The sequence below is a fragment of the Lepidochelys olivacea genome (genome assembly GCF_965140295.1).
Source record: "Lepidochelys olivacea isolate rLepOli2 genome assembly, chromosome: 11".
Lineage (NCBI taxonomy): Eukaryota > Metazoa > Chordata > Testudines > Cheloniidae > Lepidochelys > Lepidochelys olivacea.
The window spans coordinates 45474056-45487245 of NC_140421.1; the positions used below are offsets into that span (position 1 = coordinate 45474056).

At 39.1% G+C, this 13190-nt stretch overlaps 1 protein-coding gene across 1 annotated transcript in view; it reads right to left on the reverse strand.

Annotated features, from left to right (window-relative positions):
* Positions 1–13190, reverse strand: part of TTN (titin) — a gene marked incomplete at its 5' end in the record, with an annotated part of 307317 nt that overhangs the window by 179109 nt on the left and 115018 nt on the right. The window contains 18 exons of the mRNA XM_084642843.1: positions 53–313; positions 411–678; positions 779–868; positions 1301–1484; positions 1843–2128; positions 2250–2342; positions 4250–4537; positions 6950–7240; positions 7816–8103; positions 8263–8550; positions 9214–9492; positions 9584–9862; positions 9951–10229; positions 10389–10676; positions 11248–11526; positions 11640–11921; positions 12020–12298; positions 12582–12863. Coding sequence (XP_084498969.1) covers positions 53–313; positions 411–678; positions 779–868; positions 1301–1484; positions 1843–2128; positions 2250–2342; positions 4250–4537; positions 6950–7240; positions 7816–8103; positions 8263–8550; positions 9214–9492; positions 9584–9862; positions 9951–10229; positions 10389–10676; positions 11248–11526; positions 11640–11921; positions 12020–12298; positions 12582–12863 — 4584 coding nt within the window. The remainder of the gene's footprint in view (positions 1–52; positions 314–410; positions 679–778; positions 869–1300; positions 1485–1842; positions 2129–2249; positions 2343–4249; positions 4538–6949; positions 7241–7815; positions 8104–8262; positions 8551–9213; positions 9493–9583; positions 9863–9950; positions 10230–10388; positions 10677–11247; positions 11527–11639; positions 11922–12019; positions 12299–12581; positions 12864–13190) is intronic.

The following is a 13190-nucleotide window of genomic DNA, read 5'->3' on the forward strand; positions in this document are numbered from 1 at the left end:
CAGAAACTCTTTCAAGAAACCATAAAATAGAGATTTCCATCTCTTTACAAACCTTCAATGGTTAGATCTGCAGTTGTTTCTATATTGTGAAGCTTGCAGGTATACTGTCCTTGGTCTTCTGTTCTAACATCCTTGATGATTAGTTTGTGGATTTTCTCTGAGACTTGTGTTGAGTATCTTCCTCCTATCTTAATGGCTTTTCCATTTCTATACCACTGAGATTTGGCATTTGGGATAGAGAACTGACAAATCAGGGTGCATGTGCGTCCTTCCTTGAAAGCAGTATCATGAAGATTCCGTTCAACTGCAGGTGCTGTTAGCATGTTAAAATACATATTTTAGCAGATATCTGAGTGTTAAATTAAAGAGGATAAAATACTTTCAAATAGAAACTTTAAATGTACACTTACCAATCACAGTTAGCTTTGCATTAGCAATATGTGGACCACAGACAACTCTGAAATTCCCCTGATCTGCAGGTTGGCAGTTCCTGATTCTGAGTGTGTGCCGATCACCTTTAATTTTTATTTCATACTTGTTACTAGAATCCAATTTTTGAGTTCCTTTGTACCAGGAGAGTTTGATTTCTGGATAATTAATCTTAATTTCACATTCAAAGACAGCGTCCTCATCTGCTAAAATGGTCTGGTTTTCAATATCCCTGATGAGTGTGATAGGCTGAAAAATATGAATTTAAAAGGTTAAGTCGTCATTCCAAGATCACACTTCCTATTATGTGATTAAATACTTGACTATCAAGTCAAAGCCATCATGTCACCTCTGTCTGTGTGACTCTTTGATGAATAAACGATACAAGTTCGTCAAATTCCTGGTCTCCTTTTCGAACTCTCTCTGTGATTTCAGTTTCCTGTGGAAAGACATGACATGATTTAACATGAAGTAACACTATTGGGAAATAGTTAGGATCCATGTGTTTATATCTGTCCCTCCCTCCCTGATAACAAATCTGGAGAGTCGTGTGACTCTTTAACTGAACCTTCTGCAAACCCATAGCTCACTTTAACCTCCTCACCAGCCCATCTTACAGGTTCCATGTCACCAAGATCCTCTGGGCAAAGAGATGGGGACAGGACTTACTTGGACAGAAGATGTCACTGTTGGTAGCAATACTGCCTCACCCAGTGCTTGAGCATGCTGGGAGTTCGGAGAGTGAGACAAGATAGAATTGGAATCTGAATCTCTTATGCATACAGCAATGTCACAGCTAGGATATCAAGCCTGTTGCCAGAAACCATGTTACTCTTAACATTCCCAATGCCACAGTGTGACTAGGTCTTACCAATCTATGACTTTCTTCCTCTTGGCTTTGCTTTAGCAGCTCAAAGGCTTGCAGGAGGCCACGGAAATCTGTAATTCCATACATGCGAGCATACTTCTCATATTCTTTGGGATCAACATTTTTGAGAAGTTCCATGATATTGATGGGCTTCTCTTCCTCCTCTTCTTTCTTTTTGGTTGGAGTACTATTTAAGTAAGGAGAATAATTAGAAAACATGCACAATATTTCTTCTTTCTCGGAGAATCCCTTGGGTAACCAAGTCTGCTTAAAATCGTTTGAGCCTTCAGGTTAGCGCTGGAGGGGCTTTATCCGACAAACTATTAGGCACATAAGTGCTCGCTACTCATGACTTCAAAGGGATTCTTAGTGACTGAAAGACTACTGATATGAATAAGTCTTGGTAGGATCAAGGCCTATATATAAATGGTGTCAATCTGTTCAATATGTTGTAAATATTAATTAATTGCCTCTAGATCAGAGATACAATTGCATCCCCTACTGTAGAGACTACAGAGTGATTGAGAAAAGGTTCTTATGCCTACCTCTTCAGTTTTGCTCTCAGATCTCCTTCAATTACTTCTTCCTTTCTTCGTTCTTCAACTTGAAGTTCAACGCTGGTCTCAATTTCACCATGTTCATTAAAAGCTACACATCTGTACATTCCAGAATCAGTTTTTGTTGCATCCTTTATTTCTAGTTTGGCTTCGTCTCCTCTCTGCTGGATGAAAATACGACCTCCCTGGTTGAGTTGTCTCCACTTTCCCTTAGTCCATTTAACATTTGGGACTGGATCACCTCCAACTTTAGCAAGAAATGTTGCAACACTCTCTATAGAAAAATACAAAATCAAGCAGCTCATCTTTCACATGTGTAAGACAGCAGGAGATATCGTCATACAACTAATACAACAAATAGAGAAGATGACATATTTTTGGAAGAACAAGCTTACTTTCCATAACTTTGAGATTCTGAGGCTCTGAGATAAAGTACAGCTTTCCATCCACTGGTGCTTTCTTAGCTGCTGGTGCAGCTGCTGGTTTTTCTGGAAAATAGGTTTAAGGAATTAAGATTTTTCAGTCCCCTGAATGGGAATATTTTTTATTGTAGCTGAATCCATTTACTAAAGCAGCATATGCAGTGCATGTATGAAAGAAAAAATGCCAAGTACTTTCTGTTGACTTTCAATAAGTTATCATCTGATTTCCTAAGATGGAAGCAGACACTGTAAGGCTTATTCTTATCTCTGTCACACCGTGTAAAATTTATATGGAAGTAAACATAATCAGAATCAGATTTTAAGATTTTCAAAAATGGATGACTTTAATTTAGGCTCTTAAATCCACAGCTGGACACATAAATAAGTGGCCTGATTCTCAAAAGTTCTCATCAGCTATTATCCAGCAGCTTCCACACAGGACAGTAACAAGGGGCTTCTCTTTGGTGTTCATTTCTTCAAGGCCTGGTCTACAAGGTGTCTTAGTTTTATCATCAGCCTACAGCTAGAAGATTAAAGTGTCTGAGCGACTTCTAGGCCCACTGCTGCCTCTGTTCCAGGGGTGGTGCTACCTTAATATGTTAATTACTGTGAAGAGCTCAGATGCAATAGTGATGGGGGTATAAATATTTGAGAGAGAGAGTCTCATCCCCAAACTGTATTAATTTCAATTGAGTGAGGGGGCAGTGTGGGTTGAAGCTGAGATAGCCCAGCCCAACTAATTGCACTGCTGCCTCTGAGCTGGGCAAATAATTTGTTCTTAATGCGCTCCCCAGCCTTCTTCCTTACTGTACCATCTTTCTGGCTGGCTCACTCCAGACTTTGCTGTATCTTATGGTGACACATAGACCTGGAGCACTCTCCCTGACAATATACCAAATTCCCTTAGTAATGTCCTACAAGACATACCTAAACCCCCATCTTCCTCATGGAGCATGCATGGTCTAGGGACTGTGGCCCACTCTTTCAGATTGGTCTTGCCTCAAAGGCTGTGTTTTGTCTGCAAGGTGTGACAGGGTCGGGCCAGATGGCTATAAGAGAGTGATAGAAGGCCGATATATCAGCCGCAGGTTGAGTAGGTCCCTTATCCCTGGGTACGGTAACAGGGAAGGTTCCAGAACTAGTAGGAACTTTTTGGAAACCATTAAGACAGACAGGCTGATTAGAACACCTGCAGCCAATCAAGAAGCTGCTAGAATCAATTAAGGCTGGCTAATCAGGGCACCTGAGTTTAAAAAGGAGCTCACTTCAGTTTGTGGTGCGCATGCTCTGGGAGCAAGAGGCACTAGGAGCTGAGAGTGAGAAGGCGTACTGCTGGAGAACTGAGGAGTACAAGCATTATCAGACACCAGAAGGAAGGTCCTATGGTGAGGATAAAGAAGGTGTTGGGAGGAGGCCGTGGGGAAGTAGCTCAGGGAGTTGTAGCTGTCGCAGAGCTGTTCCAGGAGGCACTCTAGACAGCTGCATTCCACAGGGCCCTGGGCTGGAACCCAGAGTAGAGGGTGGGCCCAGGTTCCCCCCAAACCTCCCAACTACTGATCAGACACAGGAGGATTTGACCTGGACTGTGGGTTCACAAAAACGGCCAAACTGAGGGCTGCTGTGAATCTCTGAGGTGAGCAAATCCGCCAATAAGCGCAAGACCCCCCCAAGGTAGAAGAGGAACTTTGTCACAAAGGTTAAATTCTAAATCCTCAGGGTGGGGATCTACTGTTCATTTGACACAGGCCCCCTAATGTATACATTGTATATTTGTGGTGTTATATTAATTATCATTAAATATAATGCTACAATTAGGCCAGTATTTCAGATTATGTAATATTTTATGAAGTAACAAAGACACTGGTTATTTTCTATTTGATTATGAACCACTTAATTCACAGAAAACAAAGGTGTGATCATTGTAGTTTTGGTTTAAATTGCCATCACAAGCTGATTTTTCTCTTTTACTATACCTTTCACTGTCACTTTTGACTTGCAAGAGTCACTTCCAGCTACATTTGTAGCTTTGCACACATATTCGCCTGCATCAGTTTTAGTAACTGCTGTGAGTTCCAAAAGAGCTGTTCCATTAGCAAAGCTAAAGATGCATTTATCTGAAGCTCTTATTTCTCTCCCAGCCTTCAGCCACTGAATCCTGATTGGCTGTGATCCCTGGACGTGGCAGCTGAGCTGCAAAATATCTCCTTCCGCTATTGTCGTGGGTCTAAGAGGTTGGTCAAACACTGGTGGCTTTTTTGGTTCTGGAATTGGAAAATATTTTAGTAAATATTCAAGAAAGAAATGTGTGTTATGAACATGAGAGAGAAACACAAGAAATAAATGAAATTTTGACTTTAACAAGTCAGTTATATGTACAAGTAAGAGAATGATAATCTATGTGTGTTGATACATACAAGTCTGGTTTCTGAGAATACTAATACTACATAGTATTAGAAAAAATAGTATGGAAAATGTACTTTTTCACAAGCATGCAAGAAGAGGGTTTTTCTGTATTCCATCTTCTTTCAAAGCAGTAGTTTAAATTTGTACTCCTTCTTTAAAGGATACTAAAGCAACTAAAGCACCACTGCTATTCTTCAAATATTGCTTAAGCACTTTTTATAAGACCAAACAATGCAATATACTACAAAAGTAATGATTGCTCAACTCATTTTACCACAGCAAACTGCCCTGGCTGTACAAATTTAGATATAGATTCATTTGTTCTGAACCTTCCAACAATGAAGGAAAAGCTGCACATCTTGCATAGCAAAACTGCCATAACATGAAAAGAAAATGAGTAGAGATTTGACGGATATTACGGGACCTCACATTTTTATATCACTAAATGTTCAGGCTGATCTGTTTTTACAATCTGAATTCATAGTTCACACCAGATATAACTAGTTACCTCATCATCGTCATAAATCTTAAAGCAACATTAATCTGACTTTAACCTAGAAAGTCAAATTAATTACTTGCTTTTGTGGTTTAACTCAATCCCATCCTGGATGCCCTCAACAGCAAGAGTGTGGACCAGTGACGATGCATTTGGTGGAAAAGATACGAGAGCAAATTTATTGACATTAATGTAGGCAAAAAGAAACCAGTATTACAGGTTTTAAATTTCTACTGTCTGTTAAATGTATGTCTTGGGTGACATCACATAATATCTCACAATATTGTTTGACATAATATAAAAGGCAAAATAATGGGAAGAGTAGAAGATCAATCCATCCTGATCTTATACATTAACAGATGAGTTTGGAAAATCAGGATTGCAAATACAGGAAGATAAAATGGCCTGAGGTATTTTTGGCCCCAACTAGAGATCAGCCACATGTAACTTGGCTACTCCTCAGTTTGGTTGTCCTATCTGTCAGGGACAGAAGGTTTATCCCTATGGCTCCTGATGTGTGGAGGAGCTGAGCACCCACGATTCCATATGAAATCACCAGGCAATGCAGGTTCTCAGCACCTTTGAAAACCAAGCCAGGGTGTTGGACCCACTAAAATATTTCTTTGCTTAGGGGTAGGCAATCATGCATTTGCAGAGCATGTGTGTCACAACTCTGCCCTCAGGTAGGCATGAACAAAATAGTTAGTTTTAGTGAGAGTTGCACAGGTGTAAATATGGGCCAAAACAAAACCATCTCATGCACATTTTACTTTGCTCATTCCATGCAGCTCCCTGCAAAACCCCAATGGAGATTCAAATGAAGTGTCAGCATAGGCTCATTTTTATGAGTAATCTAGATATTACTATTTAAAGTATGACACACATCATATTGCATGAGGGAAAAGAGGAAAAAAACAAAAGTACAAGAAAAAGACATACAATGGAGTAGACAGTGTGTTTGCACGACACTTGTTAAGAGCTAGATAAATAATTCACAACATGCTTTCTAAACACATTATGTACTATGCTCAGAATGCATATTAAGGGTATGGACTTCCAAAGATATATGATAAATCAGGATTATGTATGCAAAATAGGTCCCAAAGGACAGTATGCAAAAAGTAAAAAACAACAAAAAAACCCCAAAAGGTTCTGGCTCTTGCATTAATAACTAAATATTTTCAGCTATTTTTGAGAAGTGTTGACATTGTCCCCAAAAAAAATCTGTCACACTTTAGTGAACAAATATTCCAGGTGTGGTCTGGAATTTGTTTAATTACCAGGAATTATGTAAAAACGTAAAAAAAATTATGTTAAAAAAAGGTAAAAAATGGCATATTGCAAACCTCTAACCATTCATAGCATGCACAGTGTTGGGTTATTATTTGCAACAAATATGTATTGATAGCAGCAAGGTTTGTGTAATACCATTCTCTAAATAAAATATAGAAAGCTACAGGAAAGCAGTCACTATTTTGTTGTATACTATTTGTGCTGTATTCTAAGGTGAAAGGAATAGAAACACTGTGCCCAAATTCTATCCTGAAATACAGAGCTCAGAGTTGTGCTTGTGTATCTAAAGCAGGAATTGGGGCCATTATATCATTGTGTAAACTGTACTGAATTAATATTGTTCAAACACAATTATATATGGCCTAAAGATAAGACTCCTAGAGAGAATTATCTGATTAGCTACAGAAGGCATATTTTGACAGCTAACATGTTGATAAAGAAAACTAACACCACAGTGAGGCAAAATATGAAATTAACTAACCTTTAATAACAACGGAAGATGTACACAATACACTTCCTGCTTCATTGGACACTTTGCAGGTATATAAGCCAGCATCTGCCTGCCGTGTGCTCTTAATTTGCAGAAGTATGGTGTTGTTTAGGAATGATATTTCACAATTAGGACTCTGATAGATCTCTTGATTGTTTTTATACCAAGCAACGGTCAGAGGCTGAGAACCAGAAACACGGCCCTCAAGTTTAAGGATGTTCCCTTCTGTTTCTTCTACTATTTCAGATAGCTTCTTTGTAAAACTAGGTGGAATTTTTCGTTCTGCAAGAAATGAACATACTCCTTAAATTAAAAAAAATAAATTTTAAGATCAAATATTCAGTAGAAGACTTTTCAAGAAATACCTTTAATTGCTATATGTTGTTAAAAAAAAACCAGTTTGCATACACAAACAGTGCTTTTTTTTTAAACAAAAAATATGCAGAGAACACCATTCTTGGAACAGGAAAATACCACACTGTGTAAATGGATGTAGAGTTTTACTATTTAAAAAGTTATAAAAAATATACTTGTACTGCTTTTAAGAAAAATGCCTTTTTTAAACAAAATCAGGACCCTATATATAAGTTACAAGGAGCAAAGCAGATTTTGTACAAACCATTTAAAATGAAAAAGTCTGTAAACTTTCAAAGAAAAGTAGACTAAAGAAAACATTATCTCCTCTCCACAATTCTCCCCACACTTTCTTTCAAAGACCTTTCAATTCCTCCAAATAGATACTTCAATATACATTTTCTAATCCATATATTGAAAAGATGGTCTCAAACTTATCTAGCAACAAGATGACTTATTTATTTTAGATATAAAGGAATTCATACACATGGATCAGGCAATACCTTTAATACTAAGTTGAGCTGCGCAAGAGTCCTTTCCAACTTCATTGCTAGCATGGCATGTATAGGTTCCAGAATCTGCACTGTCAATGTTCAGAACTGTCAAATAAGCTATGTTGTCTACATAACTAATCTGGTACTTTCGTCCGGTCCGTATCTCTTGGTTATTTTTTGCCCAAGTGACCTTAATTGGTTGTGTTCCTGATACGTGGCACTCAAAGTCAACACTTTCCCCAGCAAAAGCATCCACTGGTGCAATTGGGATGTCAAACAATGGAGGATTCTTCCCCTCTAAGGATGAAAGAAACACAAAAACATGTATAGCTTTTAAAAGCTCAATTAGTTTAAACCATATTGTTAAACAAATGTTGCACTTATTGTTTCAAGTTAAGATGGAAATTTTAAATGACCTGGTGACATTAAAGGGAAATTATTTCATAACCAACCAACCTGTAAGCACGAGCCTGGCACTGGAAGAAACAGTTCCAATAGCATTGGAAGCTGTACAAGTGTATTGCCCGGCAAGGCTCTTGTCAGTCTGCAAAAACTGGAGAGTTGCTACATTATTTAAGAAGGAGGTTTGCACATTGTAGCCATCTCGGATATGTACACCATCTTTAGACCAGGATACTTCAATAGGTTCTGAGCCAGTTATGCCGCAATCAAATGTAACCGGTAAGCCAATAGTTTCATGAATGTCTCTCAATGTTCGAGTAAACGAAGGAGGAAATTTACGCTCTGCAAGGAAAGAAGTATTACACAATGAAAGCTTTGGGAAGTTATCTAGCTTTGGTGAACACTCCAGTAAGCACTGCCTAAGAAGATACTCTATTGTGATTTAGTTTGGGTAGATTTGCAAGACGACACTGGACCATCCAGTTATTGTTTTTAACCAACTTGCCTAATATAAAACAGTAAGAGGCCCACAAAAGATCAAAGAGATTATATGCTAGACCATTTAGTTTGGGGATTGGTGTGAAGAGAGGATTCTGCCCAGGGATGCTAGTAAGAGTACAACCACTTGCACCCTTCCTGTCTCATTGAAGTCCATGTTCCGAAGTTGTAAATGAAGGCAGAACTTAGGCTTAATGTTTGAACAATGGTCTCACATTTTCTACATTGTAAAGAGCTAGAAGAATAACTCGGGACATGCCCTAAACTGAAAGGGAAGACACAGACGCCTCTATGTCTTAGAGAGAGCTCAGGATAATTTCATGGGAATTTCTTCCCAGCCAGTCCTTTGCTACTGAAAGCTAATAAATGCTGCAGGGCCTCTTGACATGGGTAGTTTCTAACTGGCCGTGTAAAGGCACTGGGTGTTTCTGAAAAAAGACTTTTCTTTCCTGAAATACCACACCCAAAGAAAGTAAACTTTTATACTTGATAACATGAAATATTCACCTTGAACAGAAAGCAAAGCTGATGAAGAAGCCTCTCCAACACTATTTTCTGCTTTGCAGGTATACTTCCCGCTATCACCACTATCCACCTGGCTGAAAACCAAAGTGGCAACGTTGTTCTTAAAGTACATTTTAGAGGTAGGAGTTGCTCTTAGTTTTGTATCGCCTTTGTACCATGATACAATAATTTCTGGTGTGCCAGCAACTTGGCATTGTAATGATGCAGAATCCCCAACTGTCACCTGAACAGGTTCCAAGCATGTAACAAAATAAGGTTGTTCTAAAGAACAAAGACACATCATTAGTAACAAAATTTAAATACCACAATGACCATTAGTATAAAAAAGATTCTTTGTGGAATGAGGACACACCTAATACTGAGACTGCAGCATGACAATTATCTTGCCCAGAATCATTCTCAATGTGGCAAGTGTACTGCCCCTGATCTTCTATTTTACTATTGGGAACTTCCAGAATGGCAGATGTTTCTGTGGTGGTGATGCTGCATTTTGCAGAATGAACTACTTTGTATCCATTTTTCTTCCATAAGACTGCAATCGGAGGGGTACCAGAGTATGTGCATTCCAGAATTAATGGTTTTCCTTTCTCCACATTGAGATTATTCATTTTTTTCACAAATTTGGCTGGTTCTATAGTGAATGATATGAAGATAAATGTTAAAAGATGACACCAAGAGATTTTTTTAGAGGAATGTGTGAAATTTCCAGCCTGACAAACCTTTTACAAAGAGCTGTGTTGTGCAAGAAATTTTGCCAGCCTCGTTAGTAACCAGACAGGTGTAGTCTCCACTTTGGAGTGGCTGTACATCAAACAGCTCCAGTTCTGCAACCAAATTTTCCAAGGAGATGTTGCATCTATGTCCTGGTACTAGCTCAATGCTACCTTTGAACCATTTAACCTCTAGTGGAGGGGTGCCTTTTAGGATACTGGTAAAAGTTATATTTGCTCCAGATAAAACTTGCAGGGGATCAGGTTTCTTCACGAAAGAAGGAGGTTCTAAAGACAAACATAAAAGAGAAGTGCACTTTGATGAAGCGTAAAATATTCCTGTACAAAATATTGGTGGTTAGAATCATGTGACAGAGCCAAAAACGTAAATTGCCAGCAAAGAAAGTATTTTATATCTTAAACCTCCATCTTGTCCTGGATACTAACCTCTAACAGTCAAATATGCACTGCATTCATCAGATCCAGCTATATTAGTAGCTGTGCATGAATAAGTTCCCATATCGGATTCCTCTAATGTGTTCACTTTCAAAGAGCAAGCATTGTCTGTAAGGGTCGTCTGATACTTGTCTCCACTAGCAATCTCATGTCCGTCATGGAACCAGGAAACAGAAATGGGTGGTGACCCAGACACTTTGCAATCCAGCACAACAGAAGAACCAGAGAGACCATTAACTTCTTTCAGTTTTCTTGTGAAAGAAGGCGGTATAATGCGATCTGTGTAGGATAAAACACAGCTATAAATATTACAGCATTATAACTTAAAAAGAAGATGGTTTCCAGGCATCTAGCAGAAACACCACAGTTTCCTTTCACACATCTGAATTGGTGTCAGCGAATACTAAGAAGCGTATAGTCCACACCCCGCTCCCCCCTCCCCCCAAGACCTGAGGTACTGAGAGAAGATAAGAACGGGTTGGAGGATACTCTCTAAAGCTGTTGCTTACCCCTTTTGAGGGTCACCTCTCTCCTTTTAATTTTTTCAATACTTCCTCATAAGGAGAAGAACAGTACTGCACCATCTGGGACAGGCAGACTCAGTTGATGAGACTGAGCCCAAGCCACAGCCTCCTCTTCGTGACGGGTGAAAAATGGTTCAACCGACTCCCTGCCTCCATGATCTCCACAACATTAGCGGGCCCACATAGGGTGCCTAAGGTCATATTAGCAGTGAGTCTTCCCAGAGTGGCAGCAGCATGACGTGACACTGAAGGAGGCAGCGTGCTGTGTAATACGTTTTAAAGAAATTGTAAGAATCGAAGATAATTCACAAATTTAATCAACTAACCTGAAACACGCACTGAAGCTGTGCACCTGCTTTGACCAACACTGTTTTTCACCTCAAAAGTATACTCCCCACTGTCTTCTACTCTTGCATTGAGGATCTTAAGCCCAGACACTTTGTTGAAGAAGCTAATTTTGTATTTCTGATTAGTAGACAGCTCTTTCCCATTCTTAAACCACCTAGTAGTAAGCTCCGGTGTGCCGTCCACTGTGCATTCTAGAGTACAAGAGTCTCCAGAGGTGACTTTCATTGCACCGGGCTTCTCTACAATGATTGCAGGTTCTGAAATGAGATGCAAATCACAGTCATGTTTGATGACAGGACAGGAGATGCAATCAGTTTGTTAAGTGAGGTTAAAATATCATTCTGTATTGTTTTGTTTCCTTGTTACCAACCTAGAACTGATAGAGTGGCAAAGCACTCCTGAACTCCAGCGTCATTTTTGATCTGACAGATGTATATTCCAGCACTGGCTGGTTCCACATTTCCAATCTGTAGAGTTGCAATGTTTTCTGAATAGGAAATCCAAAGATTTTCGCTTTCTCTAATGATTTCCCCTTTGTCTTTCAGCCACAGAACAGAAATGGGCTGGGATCCTTCTAATGTGGCCTGCAGCTCAACTGGGTCTCCAACTACAGCAGTGAAATCACTGAGCTTCTTCACAAAAATGGGTGGTGCTGGTGAAGAGAAGATACGTCATGTTAAAACCACAAGGAGAGTGCGGAGAATGAGAGGATGCTAGGAATATAACTGATGTGTAAATCATTATACCAACCTTTTAGAGTTATAAAGCCAATGCAAGTGTCACTTCCCACATCATTTTCAGCCTTACACTGATATTCGCCTACATCTGTGGCATCCACGCTAAGGATGTGAATACTAGCAAGGTAGTTCTCAGACATGATTTTGTACTTCTTGCTACTTTTAATTTCTCTTTTGTCCTTATACCAGGAAATCTGGAACGGAGGAGTGCCCCGAAGTTCACACTCAAGATGGACATCTGAACCTTTCAAAGTCTCAACTGGATGGGGTTTCTTGCTGAAAGCAGGGGGTGCTATGAAAACAGAAATTTGGGTTTCTGTTAATTCAGTTCAGGACATAATAGAGAAAAGAACATTTAAACAGTAAATTGTATCACTATGTTGGACTGATAATGGAAGAGTAAAGATATGAGTCACAATAAGAGATGGCTTTCATGTCATAGCACACTGCTAAGATATGTTTCCTGCATTCCGAGATGTTTGTATTCACCTATCTGACTAAAGATAATACTTTTACTCTGTAACCGCAAGTAAAGTGGAGAAATCATAGACAGAAAGACAGACAGAGGTTCTGACCTTTCACTTTTAATGAGGTACTGGTGCTTGCACTACCCGCTGCATTGCGAGCTTCACAAATGTAGTCACCACTGTCTTCTACATGGAGATTGTGCATTTCAATGACTGCCACGGAATCAATGAAGGACATTCTGTATTTTTCACCATCATGGATTTCAGTTTCATCTTTGTACCAGGTGACTTTGATTTCTGGAGAGCCGCCTATTTTGCATTCATATCTAGAGGAATCATGCTGTTTCACAACTCTAGAGGAGTCTAGCTTTGTTATAATGCTTGGTGGTTCTATAAAACCAAAGAAAAGGGTAAACATGATACATAAAATTGCACTGATCCATTAAAATGCTTAAATGAATGAACTATCTAATCAAAAGCACAGACTTTGGGGTGTGGCGAGTGGTAGAAATATCTACAAAATGTGAATTTACAGTAGCCAGTGATGTATGTGGTAGCAGCATGACAAAAATGAAAACATAGCTTGAAAAAGAGAGTATTTTAGAAAACAATCAAGAAAGAAAATTGTGTTGTGAATGCAAACAAAGAAGATAAGAAATCTGAGACTTGTATTGAGTATCTCCCTCCTATCTTAATGGCTTTTCCATTTCTATACCA